Source organism: Dama dama, chromosome 1 (assembly GCF_033118175.1).
Source record: "Dama dama isolate Ldn47 chromosome 1, ASM3311817v1, whole genome shotgun sequence".
NCBI classification, from domain to species: Eukaryota; Metazoa; Chordata; class Mammalia; order Artiodactyla; family Cervidae; genus Dama; species Dama dama.
In genome coordinates, this window is record NC_083681.1 from 43071407 (window position 1) to 43099016 (window position 27610).

Here is a 27610-nt window from a genome sequence, read left to right on the forward strand (position 1 = left end):
AACTTGCATATAAAATGCTTGATTTTTCTAATTAATATAATTAAGGTCAACTTATGAGATTCTTCCTAGTAGCTTAGCTTCGTCTTTCCCTTAGAAGACATCTGCGTCTGACTGTCCCTCTTAAATAAAGCCTCCTAAGAGTGAAATGCGCATTACTAAATTTATAACTTTTCACTGTTTTTCCTGGATACTGGGGGAAAAAAGATAAAAATATAATCTTTACTGACTTAAAATTACATCATTTTGGCATAATGTGCAAATATTAGTTCTAAATCCAGCCTCAAATTTTAGTGGGTTTAGTAAAGTTCTGATTTATTTCTTAATGTGGATTTCTTATTGAAATGACTAAAGCAGAAGAATGTTCCTTACTTCTTTCTTGAAGCCATGAGGAATTTACTCCCATGTTCTCTTTCCTAGGCTTCATTATTGCCTCCTGCCCACATTTTTTTTTTCTGCCCACATTTTTTTCTTTCCTAGTGTCAGTGCACTCTATTTATGATCTCAGTATGTATTTATAAATACTGAATTTACATCAGTATGCAAAAATAGAATTGACTTGGGTGATTTCTTAGGTTCCTGTGAGCCAAATGATTTTTGAAATGCTATGCTGAATAATGCTTATATGATGCAGATGACCAATATGATACATGATTACTTAGATGAATTAATTTGCTATTACCTCTAAAACCGTACCCGCAGAGCATGCATCTTTTTTCCTATCCAATGGCATTCTCACATCAGAATATCTCACTCAACTGTTTTGACTTTTGTGAAGGTGTTTGGGCAAGTCTTCGCTCTAGCACTCGCCTGATCAGCTCTCCAACATCCTTTATTGATGTTGGCGCCCGGCTGGCAGGCAAGGATCACTCGACCTCCTTCAGTAACAGCACTTACCTGCAAAACCAGCTCTTGAAACGTCAAGCAGCCCTTTATATATTTGGTGAGAAGTCACAGCTAAGGGTAAGATTTCTTTTTCTCACTTAGAAACTTCATGGATACAGGAAGGCAGCTTCTAAAACTTATTTCATAAACCAATTTTCCTAGAATTTTTTTTTCTTTTTTTTTTGCAGCTTGGATTCTTAACCTGGAGTTAATAATCAATCTCAAAAAAATTATCTCATGAATATGTTTGCATATGTATATCTACCTGTAATGTAGAAGGAGATACGTATGCATACACACACATGCATATTTATTACCCATGAAAAAAGTGCTTATTCATAATCATTTTTTTTCTTTTATTGAAGTATAGTTGATTACAATGTTGTTAATTCCTATTTTACAGCAAAGCAATTTGATTACACATAATGTGTACATTCTTTTTTTAATATTCTTTTCCATTATGGTTTATTATAGGATACTTTTTTTAATTGGAGGATAATTGCTTGAGGCTTTCCTGGTGGCTCAGATGGTGAAGAATCCACCTACAATGCAGGAGACCCAGTTCGATCCCTGGGTTGGGAGGATCCCCTGGAGGGCATGGCAAACCACTCCAGTATTCTTGCCTGGAAGAAGCCCCGTGGACAGAGGAGCCTGGCGGGCTACAGTCCGCAGGGTCATAGAGAGTCGAACACGACTGAGCCACTAAGCTCAGTGCACACGTGTATACAGTCTGTTTTTAATATTCTTTTCCATTGTGGTTTATCATAGGATATTCTTAATTGGAGGATAATTGCTTTACAATGTTGAGTTAGTTTCTGCTGCACAACACCATGAATCAGATACAAGCATATAGGTATTCTTTCCCTCTTGAGCCTCCCTCCACCGCTCTAGGTCATCACAGAGCACCATGCTGATTTCCCCATTATATACAGCTTCCCACTAGCTCTCTGTTTTTTACATGGTAGTGTATATATGTCAATCCTACTGTCTCAATTCACCCTGCCTTCTCCTTCCCCCACTCTGTCCACAAGTCCATTCTCTGTGTCTCTATTCCTGTCCTGCAAATAGGTTCATCAGAAACATTTTCTAGATTGATATATATGCATTAATATACAATATTTTTCTCTTTCTGACTTACTTCGCTCTGTCTGACAGATTCTAGGTTCATCCACACCACTACAAAATGACCCAATTTTGTTCCTTTTAGTGGCTGAGTAATACTCATTGTTAATGGGTAAAGAAGTTGTGGTATGTGATCATTTTGAAAATCAGCATAATCATCAAGACTGTTAGGGAGTATGTATTTAAAAGGAAGAAGGCTATTCAAGCTGTGGTCTTCCTCTCTCAGTTCAGCTTCCAGAATCTGTGCCCATGGCAAAACAGATGTTTCTGTTCCTCGTAAACCTATTGATAAAGCTGTAGGAAGGAAGAAGAGTAGAAAGAGGAGTATGGCACTGCATATGGAAGCAAGGGAAGGCCAAGATTGTCCTTCTTAGGTTACAGAGACACATGTCCTCTAAGACATGTCAGAAAATGTAAAATATTAATTAACTGATAATCAACTGTATTCTCACTTTTCAATTATTATGCTAAAGAGCTTCACTGTGCTCAAGTCCTCTAAATTGTAAAGACAGTCTCTATCTCCAAAAGCAACATTAATTCTTCTGGATTTGATGTTTTGCAATTCACACATTACAAAATAAATTTCATCGTTACAGACAGGTGTGTGGGAAATAAAAAGTATTTGTTAATTAAGAAATCCTCTCAAGTTTAGTCCAGGGATGCAGTGAGCACTGGACAAATCTAGGCAGACCTTCATTTGAACTGAAGAGTGGAGGCTGCAAGCAGGATCCCTCAGGCTTGGTCCAAAGGATGCCAGAGCCTGAGTCAGCTCCTCTGTGGCAATCTAGCTTTGCTGGCACTTCTCCGTCTGCCTGGACTGCTGTAGTGACTTAGTCTCCAGGCTTTAGGGTAGAATGAAACCACTGGGTAATGCTCAGTTTTTAAATATGCACGTGTGTCTTCTGATACAGCAGGTAATCTTATGTCCAGAAAATAATTGGGACACTTTTCAACAGTAGCCCAGGGAGGCCTGCACAGCCTCCTTGGCACCAGTGTCTTTCCCAGAACACAGACTTTTCACACTTAAGCACACCACTTATTTATGACCTGAGTCACTCCCCAAGGTTTGTCTCCTGAATGCTCATCTCTGCCATTCCCTTTGCACATCAGTCTTCAAATAAGCTGTGTGATCAGGCATATACAAGTAAAAAAGACTAGCCACTTAAGACCCTTCCTCCTTTCCTCCCTCCCTTCTTTCTTTCATCAATACAATATTATATTTAAAAAGCATAATTCCATAATCTCAAACATAATTTCTGGCACATTAGTTATTCGGATTTTTGTGTATTCCATTCACGTTTTATTTTTTATTGAACTCCATCTATAGATTGCAGGTGCATGTCTGTTTGATGTGTGCCTCAGTCTAGCCAGCACAGTGCTTCCTAGTTACAGCTCCACACCTTTTTCTCCCAGCAAAAGGAAACACAGGAGACCAGTAAGTGAGAGTGACTTATTCTAAATAATCTGGAATTGGCTTTATTTACCATTTTTAATTCATATACTTTAATATCTTGGTGACAAATGCCTTATAACCTAACAGTGTGTGTCTCAACACTATGGTTGATAACTCCTGCTTTATAAGGTAAGTATGAAAGTGTTATTCTGTCAGTCGTGTCCAACTCTTTGTGACCCCATGGACTGTAGCCCGCCAGGCTCCTCTCTCTGTGGAATTCTTCAAGTAAGAATACTGGAGTGGGTTGTCATTCCCTTCTCCAAGGATCAAACCTGGGTCTCCTGCATTGCAGGCAGATTATTTAACGTCTGACCCACCAGGGAAGCCTCTTAAGGTAAGTATACCTAGCTCAAGTGTAGATGGGAAATAGAAAAGAATCTAGTTGTCCTGAAAAATAAACTATTTTTCATGTATTAGAAGTTGTTGGTTTTTTTTAATTTATATAACACAACACTGTAAATCAATTTAGTAGAGTATACTTCAATAAAAAGTTTAAAAAATAGAGTAGATAACAAAAAAAGATCTGCTGTATAGCACAGGGAACTATACTCAGGAATATAAATGTTCAAATATCTGGGTAAATATATCTGGATTATAATAACTGTTTTAAATTGTATATAGCTTTTAAAGTAAAGCAAAAGTTTAAAAAAACTTGAAAATGTGACTGATATTTTACACATAGATGATAAAGAAACTAAAATATCCAACAATTTGGAAAATTATCCAATGATTTGAAATAATTATGAAGTCTATTATATTATACAACATGGAGACATGTTATGGCTTGAGATAAAGAACCTAGCAGTATGAGAACATGAGTTCCTTTCTGTTTTTCTTTATCATCTGTATGTAAAATTATAGTAGCATACAGCTTTTTTATTTTTATTTTTTATTGAGATGTAATACAATCCACTAAAGGATTTTTTCCTACATTTTAGAGTATTTCTTTAGGGTAGCTCCCTTAAGGTAGAATTACTAAGACAAAGAAACTTCTTTTCTTAATATATGTTGGAAATGCTCTTTAAAGGAAAAAAATACTTGGGAGTTTTTGCTTTTTATTTGAAAACTTTTATAGGCCTTGAAAAAATACTCTAGCCAGTATAAAACATGAAATGGACCCTATATATAATCTTTGGCAGCAATTTTGCTTAGTTGTGGTAAAATACAAATAACATAAAATTTACTGTCTTAACATACACTTTAGTAGTGCTAATCACATTCACATTATTGTATAGTCAGTCTTCAGAAAACAGATGATCCAGTTTCGAGTAATTTGGGCAGGATATGAAGAAAGTGAAAAGAACATGAGAAAATTCATTCATTCTTTGCCATAAGAAGCTGGAGAACTTTTAAATCTTCAGAAGTAGGCAACTAGATTATCAGAATAAACTATTTCAGTGAGCCATCAATTTAGTGTTCTTTAGTTAATATTGAAAACTCACCTGGAAAAACTCCATGTGGATTAAAAGTACAAAAATTCCGTATGAATTTTTGAGTAAAAGTACTCAAATAAATATAGATTGAAATATATGTCCTTTTGAGTGGAAAAAATTGTCCATAAGTTAGAAATCAACAAAGCCTTTCATGTTTTGCTGTATATCATTTTTTTATTATTGGCTTTAAAAGAATAGCTACAATATTAGTAGTCTTAGGACAGTGAGACAGTGATTTCTATTTCCTTCTCAATGTTAACTCTTTTTTTTTTTTCATTTTCACAGTGGCTATATTTTACTTGGATAATAAGAAACAAATGTGTATGTCTATAAACTTTAAGTTGTAGAGCTTTGGAATCTCAATAGCATATTACCTTTTAATTGTAACACACATCTTAGGGAGATTTAGTTTACAGTGTGGGATTAGTCATGCATCATTGGTTCCTCTTTAGACTTCCCGGTTCATGGCCTTATAAGAAAGTGAAAGTGAAGTCTCTCAGTCGTGTTCGACTCTGTGACCCCATGGACTATAGCTTGTCACGCTCCCCTGTCCATAGGATTTTCCAGGCAAGAGTACTGGAGTGGGTTGCCATTTCCTTCTCCAGAGGATCTTCCCGACCCAGGGATCGAACCCGGGTCTCCCATGTTGTAGGCAGACGCTTTACCATCTGAGCCACCAGGGGAGTCCTCACGGCCTTATAAGTAGCTTCTATTTGGTGCTATAAGCTCCATCAGATAGATTCCAGTCTACAAGTAGCCTTTTCAAGTTCTCAGAGTGAGAAATCAAGTCAAACCACTAGACCTTACTGAATATCTCTTTCCAGCAATACTGACGCATTAGCCGCACAAGATTGACCTTCTTGACCCACTGCAGCCCCTGCAGCTCCTTGGCCTCAACTGACTGTATATTATTAAGCATTGCCCTGTTGAGAACATTGCTCTTTTTACCTGTTACACTTCATCTGCCTAATTCTCTGCATCTTCATCCACAGAACTTCAAGTTAGAATTTGCTTTAAATTGTGAGTTTGTGCCTGTTGAGTATCATGACATCCGACAAGTGAAAGCCAGTTTCAAAAAGCTGATGAGGGCTTGTGTTCCAAGTGCCATCCCTACTGACTCAGAAGTGACCTTCCTAAGAGCCCTGGGAGACTCTGAGTGGTTCCCACAGGTAATATTTGGAGCAGCCTATCTTCTAACTCAAGGGAAGAGAGTCCCAAGGGGATATACAGAACTGATATTTGAGGAAAAGAATATTGTATTCCCCACTACCTGACACTCTCCCCTTCTTGTGTGTCCTCTATAAAGGCCTTTCAGTTCCAGGGCACCATGTGATGTAGGAGGTGCAGGGGTGGAATTCTTCCTTGGATTTTTCTCTTTTACTGAAATTTGGTCTCCATAGGAGGCTAAGAAAGATTATTGTTTTTAGGTGGAAACTTTCTGATACGTAACAAATTTAATCAACATGTATTTATAAGGCTTCTGGTCTGTCATTAGCAGAGTGATAATCCAGGACAGAACGTGACTTCTGTGTGGCTCCAAGGGCCTTTTCCTCTTACTTTCTCACTTTCTTTTTGTCTCTACCTGTTCCATCTCTCTGGATTTTGGATTCATCCCCCAAACCAGCCCACCAAAGGCACATTGGATGCCCTGAAGCCTTCTTAAAGTTTAGGAAAAACCACTTATCCTTCCTTCAGCTAAGTCAGTCTTGTGATGTTTTCAATTGAACTCCTATCAAGAAATTAAGGAAATAGGTATGCCAGCACATAACCCACATGTCTTCCAAACCACAGAAAGAACGGTATTTATGACATGCATGTTTCAGACACTGATGCAGACATTTGGCCAAGAGCCTCTGCGGTACAGCCGTGTCTGTAGGCCCCTCGTGCTTGTTCATTACTCCTCTCTCCCCCGTCTACATCAACCTCCAAGTCTCCGAGCTCTTTTTTTTCCCCCTTCCTTGCTTGAGGAGGAAAATAGATTGTTTCCCACAGTACACGGGACTAAAAAGGGGAAAAAAAAAAAAGCCAGGAAATGATGTAAGCACCCAGGGCAGTGACTATTCTCAAGGTACTTAAACTCTAGGAAAACAGCCACATATATAATTAGCTATAAATCTGTATGAGGCTGTGTTAATTACTGTTAAGGCAATTCAGTATACTTTGAAGTAGCCATGGAAGCTGAGCAATCAGTAGTCCCCTTCTGTTCCTAAGCTATAAGCCCCAGCCCCAAAATATTCCCACCACTCTACCTATCCATCTGTTTCTGCTATTGTGCATTCTGCTCCTTACTTCATAGTGGATCCATATCAGAAATTAGTGACTAAAAACAATGGAAAACATTGCCCCACTTCGGATATTGACAATTTAAAAGTTTACTTAGAGCAAATGCTAACTAAGCCCAAGAGAATTCAGGCCTGGTAATAGTTGTGTTATAGGAACTTTTGGGTGAGGAGCTTCCCATTCCCGGAGGGGACACGTGCCTTGTTGCTGTTTTTAAAATAACCTAGCTCTTTAAAATATGTTGGTGGGGGTGTTTAAATTCCAAGCTGGGTTCATTCTACAAATTATGTCGAGTGAGGCTTTAAAAAGTTTTTTTTAATCAGAATGTTACACATTTAGTTTTGAGATCTATATGCTTTGCTCACAACCTAATTGTTCATTAGGGACTTTGAGTCAATTGGCTTGGCTCAAAAAGCTGAGCACAAATGCAAGTTTTCTTCTCATTTAATACACAGTACAAATACTTAAGTGTACAATTCACATTTTATAGAAGCAATATCTTTTATAATTTCTCTAGGGAGATGCATTTTATATATATTTTGTAATATTTTTCTTTCTCCTAAGATTTTTGGTATGGATATTTTCTCTAATATGAGAAGTTTCTAAAATTTAAAAAGTGTACAGTTCAGTTAAAATAAAAAAATGAAAAATACATTTTAGTATATTTACAAAGTTGTGCAGCCCTCTGAGATAAAACATACTATATCACTTAATAAGAAATTTTAAATCCAATAACTGTATTGCAAGGGCCACTTAAAAACCTGTCTTTGCCACTCCATAGAATTATAGCTCTTCAGTTTTGAGGGGAATCTTGTGAGCTCAATTTATTTCATTATGTATCCCTTGAACACATTGTTTTAAATTTTGTCATTGTTTAATCTTGATTTTGACGAAGAGTTTTAATTAAGTGTTTAAAATTTATATGATTCTTTGTTGTTGAAATATTTTATTCCTAACTTGTTTGATTATCTAAGGTTGATAGCAGGTGTGTCTGTTCTTGGTGCTCAGAAAGCACTTGGTCTAAATGTGGCCTCTGTTCCTTTTTCTTAGCTTCATAGGATATTGCAGCTGGCTGTGGTTGTTTCAGAAGTACTTGAGAATGGTTCCTCAGTTTTGGTGTGTTTGGAAGAAGGCTGGGACATCACTGCACAAGTAAATTATTAAACCATATTTTCTGATAGTTTTATATTTGTGTTTCAACTGAATTATTTTAAAATTCTGCAGGTGAATGTTTCATATAATGACTAATGTGTTTATGGACAGAGAAGGTCCTCTGTTAAACAGCACCTGGTATCCATCAAAAGGCTCTGTGCCAGGAGTTCCCAGGCCCTCCATAGCCTGGGCACTCTGACTCAGGTCATCAGGCTCCATGGAGCATCACCACAGATGTACCATGCAAGCATGACCAGCAGTGTAGGACACAGACCATCTTTCCTATGTTTTGTCAGTTCTTTCTCTGGTTCTGTTAGCCCCTTCTTTACTCACGCCAAAGTGTGGGTATAATCTACAGGAAAATGTTAGTCTACATCTCCCAGAAGATGTAGGTTTGAACTGATCCTCTGACCTTGTTGATTAACCTAGGAGAAAGCCACAGTCAGCAAACTGGCCAGGCAAGGATTAAATTCTTAATTCTCTGTAGAAAAATGTAACCAAAATGAATTTGAGTCTTACTTTTTAATGGAAAGCTTGTAGAATTAATACAGTTAGTTGTCCTGGACAGGTTAGTGAACAAATTTGCCATCCAGATAACTTTGCTTGTAGAGTAGCTGTCATCAAAATGAAGTGCTTTGTCTTAGCAACAGGAATTTTTCGGGACTGAAAGTAATGAAGTATCCAACCTGCTTGTACCCTAGGTGACCTCCCTGGTTCAGTTACTCAGTGATCCCTTTTATAGGACACTTGAAGGCTTCCGGATGCTGGTCGAAAAGGAGTGGCTCTCTTTTGGTCATAAATTCAGTCAGCGGAGCAGCTTGACTCTCAGCTGTCAGGGCAGTGGTTTCACTCCAATCTTCCTACAGTTCTTAGACTGTGTACACCAGGTAAGTAGAGCAAGTTTAAATCGACCAGATATAAAAGCAAGGACAGAACTAGCATTTATTGAGTATTGCATCGCTGTGCCAGGTATCTTTATGTCACAACTCTGATGGACTCAGCCATAGACTTGATGAAATCTCAGCGGTAGATTTCTGGAGATGGAAAAGCAAAAGTAGTAGTTGGTTTCTTCTCTTTTAGTTTTTGTTTATTTATTTATTTATGGCTGCACTGGGTCTTCACTGCTGCACAGGCTTTCTCTGGTTGCAGCAAGCAGGGACTATTCTCTAGTTGTGGTGAGCAGCCTTCTCATTGCTGTGGCTTCTCGTGTTGGAAGCATGTGCTCAAGAGTGGTAGGGCCTCAGTAGCTGCAGCACACAGGCTTCATTGCCCTGCAGCATGTGGAATTTTCCCAGACCAGGGATCAAACCCACATCCCGTTCATTGGCAGGCGAATTCTTAATCACTGAACTGCCAGGGAAGTTCAAACTAGTTGGTTTCTGAAATTAAGACTGCTGAGCTGGTTGTTGAGCTTGACCCCAAGTGAAAGGGTTATTCTTGTTTAGTCACTAAGTCATGTCCGACTCTTTTGCAACCCCATAGCCTATAGCTTTCCAGGCTCCCCCGTCCATGGGATTTCCTAGGCAAGAATACTGGAGTGGGTTGCCAATTTCTTCTCCAGGGGATTTCCCAACCTGGGGATCAAACCCACATCTCCTGCAAGGCAGGAGGGTTCTTTACCACTGAGCCACCAGGGAAGCCCCAAGGGAAGGGGTCAGCACTCTCAATTACCACCTACCAAGAGGAACAAACTTGGGCTTATTGTCTAAGAAGATTTGATCTAGTGTAGAATAGCAAAAATCTCAAGGTGATGGTGTGACCTGAAATCATACACATGGTCTTCCCAGTTGGGGAAAACCCTACCTCGTGCCTGAGAATTTAGGAGAGGTAGAGCCTAACCCTCGAGAAAGAATCAGGGCCCGACCAGGCAAGCCTCTGAGGTTGAAAACAATGGCTCAGTTCTACTGGGTGACATAATCAGGACTAATCAAAGGGCCAGACAGAAACAAAGGTATGTAATGCAGTCAAATCGAGTGGGAACAGGGAGATGTGAATGTTCTGGGCTCCCTCCTACCTTCATCTCCGGCCTTGGTCAGGATTGGGCTTGAGAATTAAATGGCACTGAGTTTGCAAGTTGAAGGTGTTGGCACCAGTGGCTAAATTGGCCTGGGAAGAACAAGGTTCACGCTTTCAGTTGTGTTTCATCAACAGTGAATGGGTTCTGACATGTCAAACATAATTGTCAGAATGGTGAACCACTTTGAAATTGAAATACCTTGGCCTCAAGTATCTATTGGAAGGAAAAGTTAAAATGTTTTTAGGGACCAGTTTTGGAACTAGGTCCTCTTATGTATGGTTGTGTTTTGTTTTGTATTCTATTAATCACTTCGCCAGCTTTATCAATTCACTTTATATTTTTAAAAATTTATTTAAAGTGTATAATTCAGTAGTTTTTAGTATATTCATAGAGCTGTACAATTACCACAAGCAATTTCAGATTATTTTATCACCCAATAAACAAAATCCATACACATTAGCAGTGACTTTTACACCACCCCCACCTGGATGCCATTCCCAGCATACACACACACTGGAGATTATGTTTTTGATTGCTCCACAGCTTTTTAAAGACCTATTGAATAATTTTAATTGATTTGAGCAGGATCTGGAGACGCTGGCCACAAGGTTGAGCTTATACTTTTAAACTCTTTGTAGCAAATGATATATTTGCTTCCTGTTGGAATATTAGCTTTTTGATTCAGATTCCTTTCAACAAATAGTTGAGGGAAAAGTGTGAAGCCCATTGTCTGTGAAACAGAAAACACAACTAAGACCAAAGGAAATGTGCGGGCCTTTTCTCACTTCTGGATAGGTGACAGCATACAAGTTCTTCGTGAAACACTTCTTATCTCACACTTATTATGCTAACCAAGTGCACTAGGCTATTTCCTGCCTCCCTGTCTATCTCCCACCCCCACGCCCCCCACAATCATTATTAATACTTCTTGACCGCTTACTCTGTGCCAGGCACTAGTCTCAGCACTACATTTTATTTCATGATTCTTTCTAGGTAATCTTTGAACCTTTTCCAGGCCTCTTCATTTGTATTCTAATGAACCATCTACAGACTTCCTGGATAGCATCATCTATTAATGTCTGTTGCCTTCTACTTAGACTGAGAATTCTTGGAAGCAGGGTCTGTGTCATATTAGTCTTCATATCCCTAATATCTAATTGTAATTTCAGTCTCTGGAGTGTAGTATACCTTCAGTAAATAAGTACAACAAATGAATACATGAAAATTTGAATGACCACCTGGTTCAGCCTTGTTCAGGCTCTCGTTACCGTTCATCAGTCAGGACCATCTCGGATATCCTAAGTACAGTTGCTGATAAAATCTTCTGAATGCTCAGATATGATGCTGTTATCCTGTTTTACAAAAATCTTTAAAACAGACAGAAACTTTCAGTGGCTCTGTGTCATAAAGAATTACTCTTACTCACATCCAACTTCAATGTAATACTGTCACAAATCACTTGAAAGGTTTTTAAGGCTCCTCACTGGATGCCTGTGTTGTCTCAATAAGTACACTCAATCAGTTTTATCCCTGCATGGAAATAATAACACTATTTATTCAGTTGAATACTAGATGAAGCAACTGACTGTCTTTTAATGTTTTTGGCATATAAAAATGTGTATCTTTAACAATTAAAGTCACAGTCTTCATAATGTGGTGTTCACACTTAAAGAACACGTAGGGATTAAAAAGCACAATAGAAAAAAAATCAATGAAACCAAGAGCTGGTTCTTTGAAAGGGTAAACAAAATCAACAAACTTCTGGCCAGGCTCACCAAAAAGAAAAGAGAGAAAACCCAGAAAAAACAAAATAAAAAATGAAAAAGGAGAAATCTCAGCTGATACCACAGAAATACAAAGACCATAAGAGAATACTATAAACAATTATATGCCAACAAATTTGACAAGCTAAAAAAAAAAAATGAACAACTTCTAGAAACATTGTTTTTAGTCACTAAGCCTTGTCCGACTCATTTTGCAACCCCATGGACTGTAGCCCACCAGGCTCCCCTGTCCATGGGGTTTCCCAGGCAAGAATACTGAAGTGGGTTGCCACTTCCTTCTCCAGGGGATCTTCGTGACCTAGGGATCAAACCTGTGTCTCCTGCATTGGCAGGTGCATTCTTTACCATAGACCCACCAGGGAAGCCCTCTAGAAGCATAAAACTCACCAAAATTGAATCAAGAAGAAATAGATAATTTGAACAGTGATCACTAGAAATGAAAGAACCTGTAATTTAAAAAAAAAAAAAAAAAAACTCCCTACAAACAAAAGTCTAGGACCAGATGGCTTCACAGGTGAATTCTACCAAATATACAAAGAAGAACTTATACTGATTCTTCTCAAACTCTTCCAAAAGTTTGAAGAGGAGGGAACAGTCCCAAAGACATTATATGAAGCCACCATCAGTTACCCTGATACCAAAACCAGACAAAAGATACCACTAAAAAAGAAAATTACACCTCAACATCACTCATTATCAGAGAAATGCAAATCAAAACCTCAATGAGGTAGCATTACACGCCAGTCAGAATGGCTGCTCTCCAAAAGTCTACAAGCAATAAATGCTGGAGAGGGTGTGGAGAAAAGGGAACCCTCTTACACTGTTGGTGGGAATGCAAACTAGTACAGCCACTATGGAGAACAGTGTGGAGATTTCTTAAAAAACTGGAAATAGACCTGCCATATGACCCAGCAATCCCACTCCTGGGCATACACACCGAGGAAACCATATCTGAAAGAGACATGTGTACCCCAGTGTTCATCGCAGCACTGTTTATAATAGCCAGAACATGGAAGCAACCTAGATGCCCATCAGCAGACAAATGGATAAGGAAGCTGTGGTACATATACACTATGGAATATTACTCAGCCATTAAAAAGAATTCATTTGAATCAGTACTAATGAGATGGATGAAACTGGAACCCATTATTCAGAGTGAAGTAAGCCAGAAAGATAAAGAACATTACAGCATACTAACACATATATATGGAATTTAAAAAGATGGTAATGATAACCCTATATCCAAAACAGAAAAAGAGACACAGATGTACAGAACAGACTTTGGGACTCTGTGGGAGAAGGCGAGGGTGGGATGTTCTGAGAGAACAGCATTGAAACAAGCATACTATCTATGGTGAAACAGATCACCAGTCCAGGCTGGATGCATGAGACAAGTGCTCAGGGCTGGTGCACTGGGAAGACCCAGAGGGATAGGATGGAGAGGGAGGCGGGAGGGGGGATCGGGATGGGGAACACATGTAAATCCATGGTTGATTCATGTATGTATGGGAAAAACCACTACAGTATTGTAAAGTAATTAGCCTCCAACTAATAAAAATAAATGGGGAAAAAAAGAAAATTACAGGCCGATATCTTTGGTGAATATAGATGCAAAAATTCTCAACAAATGTTAGCAAACTGGATCCAACAACACAGAGAAAAGATGATGCACCTTGGTCAAGTAGGATTCATCCCAGGTTTACAAAAATGGTTCAACATATGCAAATCAGTGTGATGCACCACATTAAAAAAGACAATCAAAAACCACATGATCATCTCAGTAGATGCAGAGAAACCATTTGGCAAAATTCAGCATCCATTCATGATAAAAACTTTTACTAAAGTGAGTTACAGGGGACATATCTCAACATAATAAAAGCTATTTATGACAAACCCATAGCCAATATAATACTCAACAGTGAAAAGCTAAAATGTGGAACAAGGATGCCAACTCACACTTTTATTCAACTTAGTATTGGAAGTCCTAACCACAGCAATCATACAAGGAAAATAAAAGGTATCCAAATTGAAAGGAAGAGGTAAAATTGTCACTATGTGCAGATGACGTGGTACTATGTATAGAAAACACTATGGACACCATACAGAAACTACTAAATCTAATAAATAAATTCAGCAAAGTAACAGGATACAAGACTAACATTCAGTAATCGGTTGTATTTCTTTACACTAACAATAAAATGTCAGAAAGGTAGTGTAAAAAATAATATCTTTTCAAATTGCACCCCCCCAAAAAAAGTACTAGGAATTAACCAGACCAAGGAGATGAAAGACTTATACACTGAGAACTGTAAAATGTTGATAAAGGAAATTAAAGAGGCTTCACAGAACTAGAAAGATATCCTATGTTCTTGAATTGGAAGAATTAATATTGTTAAAATGGCAGTACTATATGAGAGTTGGACTATAAAGAAAGCTGAGCGCTGAAGAATTGATGCTTTTGAACTGTGGTGTTAGAGAAAACTCTTGAGAGTCCCTTGGACTGCAAGGAGATCCAACCAGTCCATCCTAAAGGAGATAGTCCTGGGTGTTCATTGGAAGGACTGATGTTGAAGCTGAAGCTCCAATACTTTGGCCACCTGTTGCGAAGAACTGACTCGTTTGAAAAGACCCTGACGCTGGGAAAGATTGAGGGCAGGAGGAGAAGGAGACGACAGAGGATGAGATGGTTGGATGGCATCACCGACACAATGGCCATGGGTTTGGGTAGACTCCGGGAGTTGGTGATGAACAGGGAGGCCTGGCATGCTGTGGTTCATGGGGTTGCAAAGAGTTGGACACGACTGAGTGACTGAACTGAACTCAAAGCAATCTACAAAATTAATACGATCCCTATCAAATTACCCATGACATTTTTCACAGACCTAGAATAAATAATCCTAAAATTTATGTGGAACCATAAAAGATCTAGAACTGCCAAGTAATCCTGAGAGGGAAGAAGACAAAGTAGGAAGCCTAACTGTCCCAGATTTCAGATAATACTACAAAGCTACGTTAATCAAAACAGTGTGATATTGGTACAAAAACAGACTTATGGATCAATGGAATAGAAGAGAGAGCCCAGGAATAAATCCACACACCTACCTACCATCAGTTAATCTTTGACAAAGGAAGCAAGAATATAAAATGGGAAAAAGACAGTCTTTTCACGTGGCGCTGGGAAAGTTGGACAGCTGCATGTAAATCAGTGAAGTTAGAACACACTCTTACACCATACACAAAAATAAACTCAAAGTGGCTTAAAGACTTAACCATAACACCATAAAAATCCTAAAAGAGAGCATTGGCCAAACATTCTCTGACATAAATTGTACCATTGTTTTCTTGGGTCAGTCTCTCAAGTCAATAGAAATAAAAATAAACAAATGGGACCTAATCAAACTTACAAGCTTTTGCACAGCAAAGGAAACCATTAAAAAAAAAAAAAAAAAAAAAACTACTGAATGGGAGAAAATATTTGCAAATGATGTGAACAACAGGGTTTAATCTCCAAAATATACAAACAGCTCATATAACTCAACAACAAAAATAAACAGCCCAATAGAAGAATGGGCAGAAGACCTTAATAGACATATTTCTTCAACGAAGATATACAGATGGCCAGTAGGCACATGAAAAGATGCTCAACATTGCTAATCATTAGAGAAATGCAAATCAAAACTGAAATGAGATACCACCTTCACCCATCACACCAGCCACCGTTAAAGTCCCCGAATAACAAATGGTGGAGAGGGTGTGGAGAAAAGGGAACTTTGCTACACTGTTGGTGGAAATGCAAGTTGGTGCAGCCACTATGGAAACAATATAGAAGTTCATCAGAAAACTAAAAACAGAATTACCATATGATCAGTAATCCCATTCCTGGGCATATACCTGGGCAAAACTATAATTCAAAAAGATAAATGCACTCCTAAGTTCATAGCAGCACTCTCCACAATAGCCAGGACATGGAAACAACCTAAATATGAATGGATAAAGAAGATGTGGTACATATATACAGTGAAATGCTACTCAGCCAGAAAAAAATGAAATAATGCCATTGACAGCAACATGGATGCAACTAGAGATTATTACACTAAGTATGTCAGAAAGAGAAAGACAAATACCATATGGTATCACTTTTATGTGAAATCTGAAGTATGGCACAAATGAACTTATCTGCAAGACAGAAACAGACTCACAGACATAGAAATAAAACTTGTGCTTGCCAAGGAAGGTGTGGGGAGGAAGAGGGATGGATTGGGAGTTTGGTATTGGTCAGTGCAGACTATTACATTTAGAATGAATAAATGACAAGGTCCTATCGTATATAGCACAGGAAACTATATTCAGTCTCCCAGGATAAACCATAATGGAAAAGGATATTTTTTTAAAATGTGTGTGTGTAACTGAGTCACTTTGCTGCACAAGAGAGAGTGGCACAACGTTGTAAGTCAACTGTGCTTCAGTTAAAAATAGACGTGGCCAAAAAAACATGTAGGAACAGAGACCAAATGGAAGGACATCTGAGTCACATCTCCCATCGAAATCTGACTCTGAGAGGAATGGCAGGTAAAGTCACCCATGTAGACTTTTTTAAAATAAGAATTAAACTGAACCCATGTCAAGTTTTTTGGGGCTTTTTTGGCTGCGCTGCACAGCTTGCAGGAATCTTAGTCCCCTGACCAGGGATTGAACCCAGGCCTTCAGCATTGATAGTGCAGAGTCCTAACCACTGAACCACCAGGGAATTCCCCCATCAAGTTTTTCTTACATAAGAATTAGACTGAGAATAGGCCATTTGTTTATAAACTTCTTTACTAAGCACTTTAAGGTATTATCCGTAGGCATTTGAAAATATCCGTATTTTTGTTTTCACATTTTTTATCCTAAAATTAACTTGATTTTTTTTTTCAGCTAAAATGAAAGTTTGTAACTGTTCCTTTTTTGCAGCATGTTGAGGTGACATCGTCAGATTTCACAACATGAAATAAAGTTTAAAATAAATAAGTTTAGGGACTTCCCTGGTGGCCCAGTGGCTAAGACTCTGCATTCACAATGCAGGGGGCCCAGGTTCTATCCCTGGTTGGGGAACTAGATCCCACATGCCCCAACTAAGACCCAGTGCAGCCAAATAAATAAATATTTTAAAATAAAATAAGTAAATTTAACTGCTGCTTCCATAATAAGGGATTAAGACTCTAAAGACAGCTCTCCCCACCCCATCCCCAGAGCATAATTGTAAACTCAGACATGGGGAAAGGAAACATTTCAGCAAATGGTAATGGAATACCTGGATATCTGTATAGAAAACTATGAACCCCAAATTCTTACATCATTCACAGAAATTTGCCTGAAATGGATCATAGACCTAAATGGCTAAAGGAAAGTTTTCAAGTAGAAAATAAATGATAAAAGAAGGAATCTTGGGATATCAGAAAGGAAAAAAAGAACAAGAGAGAGTAAAATATGGGTAAACACAGCATACTTTTCTTCTCTTGAGCTCCCTAAAGTATTCTTAAAGCAAAAATTGTAACGCTATTTGATGTTCCCAATATAGGTAGAGGAAATAGTTAAGACAGTTGGAAATGGAGGAGCCCAAAGGAATGTGAAGGGAAGTAAGGTTTCTACACTTCACTGAAGCTGGTAAAATACCAACACCAGTTGACCATAACAATATATATAGTGTAATATCTAGAATGACCACTAAAGAAGCTATATAAAGATATACTCTCAAAAACACTATAGATAAGTCAAATGGAATTCTAGAAAATGTTCAAGTAATCCATATAAGGCAGGAAAAGAAACAAAGGAAAAAAAATATAGAACTGAAGACAAAACTGTAAAATGACAGACTTCAGCCTTAACATATCAATAATTGCATTAAATGGAGAGAGGCTAAACATAACATGACCTAGCAACATGCTTTTTATAAGAAATTCAGCTCAAATATGAAAGTATTGTTATAGAAGTTTTATTTATAATCAGAAATTGCAGGGAAGAGGGGACAAAATGTCTTAAAGTAGGTAAATGGCTAAACAGACTGTGGTACATCCACAGCACAGAATACTGCTCAGCAGTAAAAAGGGGTGAGCTGCTGATAACAGGCAACAATGTGAGTGGGTCTCCAGAGCATGATGCTGAGGAAGCAGTCTCAAATGCTCACACACTGTGATTCTGCTAGCATAACATTTTCAAAAGTGACAAAATTATAGAGATAAGACCATTAATTACTGGTTGTGAGGGTTTGGAGATAGTGGGAGAATAGGTATGACTATAAAAGGGTGTCATGAAAAACCATTATCCATCAGCTGGTGAACAGATGAACTAAGTCTGGCTCGCGGTGGAATATTACTCAGCAAGCAAAGGGAATGAAATACACACAACATGGACATGTCTAAAAAGCATGATCAATGAAAAAAGAGAAATCTTATCACAAGGAGAATTTGTTTTTCTTATTTTATCTGTATGAGATGGTAGATGTTAGCTAAACACATGTGATAATCATTTCATAATATATATAATTCAGATAACCATGCTATATGCCTTAAACCTATACAGTGATGTATACCAACTATTTCTCATTAAAACCAGGGAGAAAAATAGGTTAAAAGGACTACAGACTACACACTATATGCTTATAGGATATCCTACAAAAGGCAAAATAGCGGTAGAAAAATAGATCGGTGGTTGCCTGGAACCAGTGGTCAGGGAAGGGAGTCAACTCCGAAAGGGCATGAGCAAACTTCATAGGATGAGGGAACTATTCTGCATCCTCATTGTGGTGGCGGTTACACCACCACAATTACACAAATGTGTGACCAAAACGAGTCAACCTGTATGCTTAAAATAGGAAAATTTTAGTATATTTAAATTGTACTTCAATGAATCTGAAAAAAAAATGTTTTAAATAGTAACTCCAACCTGTCAGTAAACTGGAGTTCTAAAAAAAGACAACAGCTCTCTAGTTTCTCTAAAGAAAAACTTGCCAGTGTGATACCCAGCAGGGACTTAGAAACCTGGCTGTCTGCTTTCTGGAAGCTTGACAGGAAATAGGTCCAGGGAAATCCCAGTGAAGTATGCAGGTTTTTACTTTTTCCATACATTGTCAGTCTCATCATTAACATATTTGTGCACAAGTGTCCCCAAGTCCAGAACTTACCAAGTTTGGTTTTTCAAGACGACAAACCTCTAGTCTCTTGCCGGCAAGAAGGTACTCACATGACTTTATGGGGTAGGAAAGGACCCTGGAGGTCTTAGCACTGTCTCTTTAGACTTAGAACTTTTCTCATTTTTAGCCCCTATTTTACCCCTTTATGGGCTTTCCTGGTGGCTCGGACAGTAAAGAATCTGCCTGCAATGCAGGAGACCCGGGTTCAATCCCTGGATTGGGAAAATCCCCTGGAGAAGGAAATGACAACCTGCTCCAGTATTCTTGCCTGAAGAATTCCTTGGAAAAAGGAGCCTCGTGGGCTGCAATCCATGGGGTAGCAAAGAGTCTGACACAACTGAGCGACCCCATAAAGGGGTAACATTTACCCCTTTATAGCACTTGGGCCTCTGAGACTTTTTGGGTTTACAGAGCAAACTTTTACTTTTCAAATCATTTTCATCCTACAGGCATCCCAGTATAGCTTCTTATCTTCTATCATTTTCTGCTATTCTTACATTTTCCATCTTTCAGAATTTTCTTGATCTTCTACTGTCTCCTGCTCCCTTTCTCCCCACCTCCTTTTCGACTTTTTACCTTTTAAAAATTCCTTTTCTTTAATTGAGGGAGAATTGCTAGGGGTTGTGTTTGTATGGCTGAATTTGGCTTAAGTTAAATGCACTATTAAATGTGTTAAACACCCATATTCAACTTGCAGAATTCTGCATACCTAAATATTAGAGTCAGCAAAAGAATCCACTCACAATCAGATCATGGAATATTCTCATATAAGACACACTGTCCTCACAGATGGGAATATCATTGTGTCCCAAGTATAATAATAATTACTTGAAATGTAATGCTTGTATTTTATTGTTGGGGGTGGGGGTGAGTTGAACGGAAGCGTGAGTAGTCTAGAATGTTGGAAAGTAATCTGTATTCTACAAGTACTTCTTTAGTGGTATAACCAAAGCAATTCAACGTAAACTGAAGTATGCATTACATTTCTGTTACCTTTAGAATTCATTACAATGGATGCTTACTTTTAATTTTATTTTTTATTTTTTTCATTTATTTTTATTAATTGGAGGCTAATTACTTTACAATATTGTAGTGGTTTTTGCCATACAGTGACATGAATCAGCCTTGGATTTACAATATAGATGCTTAAACTGTGTATTGTTAAGTTAGATAAAGGAACTTGGGGCATATGTTTAATTTGGGGAACTTTCTTATTTTAAATAAGTTAAAATGCAAATATTCTATATAAACCAGTAAGTTCTGAAATTGAAAACAAAAGTTGACTTTTAAGGAAAGCTCATTTACTTGCAGGTGAGTGCTTCACAGGATCTAAAGACCCTTTAGTATGATTTCAAATCTGGTTGTACCGTGTTTTAAAAAAATATATAGATTTTTTAAAATTTGTCTGAACCCTTCAGCTTAGTACTCTAACATAATTACCTAAGTGCAGGCAAGTCATGGCAAAGTGAGTATATGACATTAATTGCAGTATTTAAAGAATGTTTGGCTGTGATAGTTTGGTGAAGTAGATTATTTTGTGCTGAAAGGGATTATATATTCATTCAAAAAGAGGAGACTATAGTTAACAGACAGTGCTTTTGATTCTTGCTGACTTAATTATATGGTAGTGTTTCCATCTCTTACATACTGGTTTTAGGCATTAGAAAATGCCTTCTTGGAATACCTTTCAAGTGAACACTAATGCTCTACATGACTCTCCTTTGCCGGACAGTTCGAATTAGTGCGGTCCTCAGTCTCTCAGGAGCACAAAAGGGAGCCAGGCCCAAGAACATTTTAAAAAATAAGTGCAAAATTATGCAGCAGCAAGCGAAACTTTCCTAGGTGGAATGTGTTCACTGCTTATTAACCATTTCTAACATGCTGAATGCCAAAAGGCAATCCATGGAAGTATGCTTAGACTTGCCCATTAGTACTAGTAGAGTTACAAAGAAAACAGATGAAGCACTGATCTTAAATTAGAACTGCCTCATCATATAAAAAGCCATTGTTTACGCCAGTATATCCAGGTGTCAGATGAATTATAAATGCTGGATCACTGTTTCATAATAGCAACATCTGGCAGATTTTTTGTTGCTTCTAAAAGAAATTGGCTTAGCTCTGATGATATCATTACAGGATGCTTCCTTTTCTTAAAATAGTTGAACCAAACTCAGAAGGAAAATGCATCCAAAAAATTTGTTTTAATTGCCTAAAATTTCTTTCTAAAAGTAAGGGGGAAAAATATATATAGAGTATGAATTTGAAAACATGGCATGTAGGAAAGCATCTCCTTTATTCCAGCATTAGATTAAATCTTTGAGTGCATCTTAGAACATTCTCATTATTTCCTACTTGGAGAAAAACAAGTAACAGTTATAATTTTCCCTTTGAAGTTTATTCAGTTTGTAAATTGACTCACTCTGGTCTGACTTTGTGATAGGATTCTCCTCACAGTTATCTCATGCCAGCACTTTGCTAGGTCCTATTCCAAAGAGAAAAGCTATTTGCCTTTTAGAGAGATGAGCTTTCCCTGTGAGTACATATTTGAGCAGCTAAGCTGCCCCCTCACATAGGTCAGTTACGCTAAAATGTATCCATGAGTATTGGCAAAATAACTGCATTTAATGGAGTCATGGTATATTCAAGAGTTTCTGGTGTCTGCCTGTTTTCCCAGTCAACTGAAAACTGGCAAAACTAACATACTCTAAGCTATTTTATAACAAAGCAATTGCACATTAAAAGCTTTTAATGTTTGAACCCATAAAGTAAGTTTGAGTTTGCATATTAGTCTCATTTACTACTTTTTAATTCTTTAACCTCTTTGTACTTCAGTTTCTTTATATATATTTATATATATGTATCTCAGAAGGATTAAAAATCATATGTGAAATGATTGGCACAGAAGGTACACAGTTAATGTTTGTTAAATCTTAATCTGTGATCTGTGAAATAACAAAAACTACTATTAGCTACCTGTTTTTTCTAGGGTGTGCCTAGTATACTCATAATTTTTAAAATGTTGATGCCATTAAATACAGGCTGTCTTATAGCTTAACATTTGTAATTCCTGAAATAAAATCCAATTTTAACTTATCATATTTTATTCCTAAAATGTTGATTTTTCCTGGGATTTGAGTCATAGCTTATTTTTATGAGTCTTTAAATTTTACAAAGTACTTACTTAATGGCATATGGGCAAAAAGTAAGACCCTATAAATTCATATTTCTCCAGATTCCATTTCATATTCTCTTCTTATAAATGAGTGAAATTGGCAAGTTTTAGTACTTAATGGAAAATAAAACCAAAAATGCCTCAAACAGCTTAGTCCTAATATTTTAAATCTGTATATTTTTTTTCTCTTTATCAATATAAATACAAAATTGTTTTGAACAACAGAATCCAGATGATGACTGAAAGAGGCCTAAACCTCTATTGATCAGCATATTTGGGGAAATGCTCACATAGAATTAATTTATAGGCTGAGATGCCTATCATTCCCAATTCTGCATAATACAGTACAGCTAAATTTATTTGAAGCAGACTTGCCTTTAGGCAAGTTATAGCCAACAATAAAGAAAACTAATGAAACCAAAAGCTTTTATTTGAAAAGGTCAGTAAAATTAATAAACCTCTAGCCAGACTGAAAGGAAAAAAAAGACACAAATTACCAATATTAGAAATGAAAATGATGACATCCCTACAGATTCTACAGGTAATAAAAGGAGCATAAGGGAATATTGTGAACAATTTTGCATCAGTAAAATTAAAAATTTAGTTGAAATGGACAGATTCTTTGAAAGACAAAAACTATACCACTCACTCGAGAAGAAATATATAACCTGAATAGGCCTATATCTAGTAAAGAAATTGAAATTGTAGCCAAAACCTTTCCATGTAGAAAGGTGACTTCAGGCCTCAGTGGCTTGACTGGCAAATTCTACCAAGTATTTAAGGAAGTGAAAGTCGCTCCGTTGTGTCCTACTCTTTGCGACCCCATGGACTATACAGTCCATGGAACTCTCCAGGCCAGAATACTGAAGTAGGTAGCCTTTCCCTTCTCCAGGGGATCTTCCCAACCCAGGGGTCAAACCCAGGTCCTTCTGCGTTGCGGGTGGATTCTTTACCAGCTGAGCCGCAAGGGAAGCCAAGAATACTGGAGTGGGTAGCCTATTCTTTCTCCAGCAGATCTTTCCAACTGGGAATCGAACTGGGGTCTCCTGCTTTGCAGGCAGATTCTTTACCAACTGAGCTACCAGAGAAGCCCAGGGAAGAAATAATAGCAATTCTACAAAAACTTTTCCAGAAAATTTAAGCAAAAAGCAACTCAGTGCATGAGGCCAGCATTACCTTGGTCTGACAAAGACAGAAAAGGGAAACTATAGATCAGTATCTGATGGTCATAGATTCAAATTTTCTAAACAGAATTTCAGCAAATCAAATTCAACAATATATTTTAAAAGTGATATACCATGGTTAAATGGGGTTTATTCTAGGAATGCAGTCAGTTTCACACTTGAAATCAATCAGTGTAACTCACCATAGTAAGGAACTAGGACTTCCCTAGTGGTCCAGTGATTAAGAATCTGCCTGCTAGTTTGATCTCCGGTCTGAGAAGATCCCACATGCCAAAGGGTAACTAAGCCAGTGCATCACAACTACTGAGGCCGTGCTGTAGAGTCTGAGTGCCACAGCTGCTAAAGCCTGCAAGCCTAGAGCCCATGCTCTGCAACAAGAGAAGCCACCACAGTGAGAAGCCTGTGGACTGCAACAAGAGCAGCCCCCACTCACCGTAACTAGAGAGAGCCTGTGCACAGCAACGAAGACCCAGTGCAGCTAAAAAACGTATTAAGGGACTGCAAAAAACAAAAACCCATGCAATCGTTTCAATAGATGCAGAGAAAAAGCTTCTGACAAAATATAAAATCCCTTCGTTGTGAAAATTCTCAGAAATTTTCTTAAACTATAAACAGTATCAAAAACAAAAACACCTACAGCTAATATCATACTTAATAGTGAAAGATTGAATGCTTTCCCCCTAAGATGAGGAACAAGATGTGAACGCCTGCTGCACCACCTCTGTTCAACATTGTACTAAACTTAATAGCCATGCAATAAGGCAAGAAAATAATAACAAAGACACCCACATTAGAAAGGAAGAAGTAAAACTAGCTTTATTTACAAACAACATGATTATCTATGGACTCTACCCCCCAAAAAAAGAAAAAAGATACTAGAATAAATGAGTTTAGCAAGGCTGCAGAATACATGCTCAATATACAAAAATCAATGCTAGCAATAAACCATAGGAAAATTGAGATTTAAAAATATTACCATTTACAACAGTATCCAAAAAAAAAAATGAGAGAAATCTAGCAAAATACATTAAAGACCTAGACACAAATTATAAAATATTACTAAGAGAAAATAAAGAGAAAATATTTACTAAATAAATCAAGAAATACCTGTTGTCCATCGATCAGAAAACTCAATGTTAAAATATCAGTTTCCCCAAATTAAAGATTCAATGTAATCATAATAGAACTCCTAGGAGGCTACTTTGTAGAAACTGGAAAACTTAATAAAATCCATATGGAAAGGCAAAGGATCTAGAATAGCCAAAACAACTTTGAAAAAGAACAAAATTGGGGGCTAACATTATCTGATTTTATTATAATGCTATAGTAATCAAAACAGGATAATTGGTATGGACAAATAGATCAATGTAACAGAATAGACAAATAGATCAATGTAACAGAATAGACAGTCCAGAAATAGTTCCATATATATATGATACATGGACAACTGATTTGTTACAAAGATGCAAAACTAATAGGTAAATATGATGTCACTTATTTGTGGAATTGAAAATATGATAACAATAATGTACTCAAAAAACAGAAACAGATTCACAGACATAGGAAAAAAAAAATTATGATTACCGAAGGGGAAAAGGGGGTGTGGTAGAGAAAAGTTAGGAGTTTGGGATTAGCAAACTACTATATATAAAATAGTTAAGCCACAAGGTCCCACTGTATAGCACAGGGAACTATATTCAGTGTCTTGTAATAAACCATAATGGAAAAGAATATGAAAGAAAATATGTGTGTGTGTGTGTATAAATATATATATGAGGTATGTGTATTTGAAAGTCGCTCAGTCATGTCTGACTCTTTGTGACCCCATGGACTATACAGTCCTTGGAATTCTCCAGGCCTGAATACTGGAGTGGGTAGGGTAGCCTTTCCCTTCTCCAGGGGATCTTCCCAACCCACGGATCGAACCCTGGTCTCCCGCATTGCAGGCAGCTGCTTTACCAGCTGAGCCACCAGGGAAACCCATATATATATGGGTGTGTGTATGTATATATACATACACACACACATGTACATACACACACACGCACACATACACATATGTGTGTGTATATATATATATATAAATAATCACTTTGCCATGCACCAGAAACTAATGCAACATTGTAAATCAGCTACACTTCAACAAATTTTTTAATTAAGAAAATATCTAAACAATAGGTAGAAAAGAGTCTTTTCAACAAATGGTATCAGACAATTGGATTTCCAGATGCAAAATAAATTATCTTTGACCCATACCTTGCATCAATATAAAAATTAATTCCAAAGGGGTCATAATACTCTACTTCTATAAGAAAACATAGCAAGAAATCCTTCTGATCTTGGGTTATGAAGCAAGGATATCTTAGATCAACACCAAAAGCATCATCCATAAAAGAAAAAAATAAATTAGATAAATTTAATTTAAAAAATAAATTAGACTTTGTCAAAGTCAAAAACTTTTGTTTTTCAAAATCACTGTTAAAAAAAGGAAAAGACAAATCACAGACTAGAAGAAAACATTTGCAAATCATGTATCTGCTAGAGGACTTATATTAGTATATATAAAGGATTATCAAAACTCAATATTTAAGAAACAACCAAGCTATTTTTTTAAATGGCAAAACATTTATACTGACTCCAAAGATATAGAGATGGAAACTTGGCACATGAAAAGATACTGTTATCATTTGTCATTAGGAAATGCAAATTAAAATCATTACTATTTAACTACTATATACCTATTTTAATGACTAAAATTTAAAAACTGACTGCCTGGAGTGTTGACAAGGATGTAAAGGAACTGGAACTTTTTAACACTGCTGGTGGGAATATAAAGTTACACCACTGAGAAAACAATTTGACCATTTCTTTAAAAGTTCAACATACCTATCTACTGTATGACTCATCTTTCCATCCCTAGGCAGTTAGGCAAGAGAAATGAAGGTTTTATGCCCATAAAAATACTCATACATAACTGTTCAGAGCGATATTATATGTAATAACCTCAAATCTAGAAGCAACCCAATGTCCATCCTCAGGTAAATGAATAAACAAAGTGTGGTATATCCATGTAGTAGTGGAATACTGTTTAGGTATAGAAAGGAATTTACTACTGGAAACCCAACAACATAGATGCATCTTAAATAATTATACTTAGTGAAAGAAGGCACACACACAAAAAGGGCACACATTTCTGATTCCGTTTATATAAAGTTCTTGTTGTTCACTTGCTAAGTTGTGTCCTACTCTTCTGCGACCCCATGGACTGTAGCCTGCCAGGCTCCCCTGTCCATGGGGTGATCCAGGCAAGAATACTGGAGTGGGTTGCCATTTCCCTTTCCAGGGGATCTTCCCAACATAGGGAAATCCACATCTCCTTCCTTGACAGGCGGATTCTTTACCACAGAGCCACCAAGGAAGCCCTATATAAAGTTCAAGTAGATACAAATTAACCCATAGTGACAAAAAGCAGATCAGTCATTTCTTGCAGAGGAGGGTGCAGGAAACTTTGAGAGTTATAGTTGATAGGTTCACTGTGTTGATTGCAGTAATGGCTTCACTGGTGTATGGAGAAGCGTGAATGTAGCATATTGTACACTTTAAGTATATGCAGCTTATTGTATGTCAGTTATACCTCATTAAAGTAAAAAAAAGTGGCTAGCAAACCTCTAAACTCTCACTCGTTCCCTGTAGTAAGTCCCTAGAGGACGTCTCTGGCCTTGATCCCAATCCTTCCATCACAACAGTACTTAACAGGAGGAGAAGGCCTATGCGTGTACTGTGCCTTGTGGAGAGCACGTTGGTGGGGTACAGAAGAGTCCGGGTGTCCAATTGACAAGGAGGGGGGAAAGCCAATTAACTGGACAAACTGAGTTTCTGGGATGTAGGACTAAATGGAGAAAATATAATTTTTCTTTTTTACCAGAAGTCTAAGCACGAGATTTTTGTCTTGTATTCACAATC

The 27610-nt window shown here is 37.4% G+C and overlaps 1 protein-coding gene across 6 annotated transcripts in view; it reads left to right on the forward strand.

Annotated features, from left to right (window-relative positions):
- SBF2 (SET binding factor 2) overlaps nt 1-27610 on the forward strand; it is a 489641-nt gene that overhangs the window by 445710 nt on the left and 16321 nt on the right. For 5 of the 6 annotated variants that reach the window (XM_061147798.1, XM_061147799.1, XM_061147802.1 and 2 more), the window contains 4 exons: nt 776-960; nt 5883-6059; nt 8221-8322; nt 9024-9209. In XM_061147798.1, coding sequence (XP_061003781.1) covers nt 776-960; nt 5883-6059; nt 8221-8322; nt 9024-9209 — 650 coding nt within the window. The remainder of the gene's footprint in view (nt 1-775; nt 961-5882; nt 6060-8220; nt 8323-9023; nt 9210-27610) is intronic. The other variant, XM_061147803.1, reaches the window with a different exon arrangement.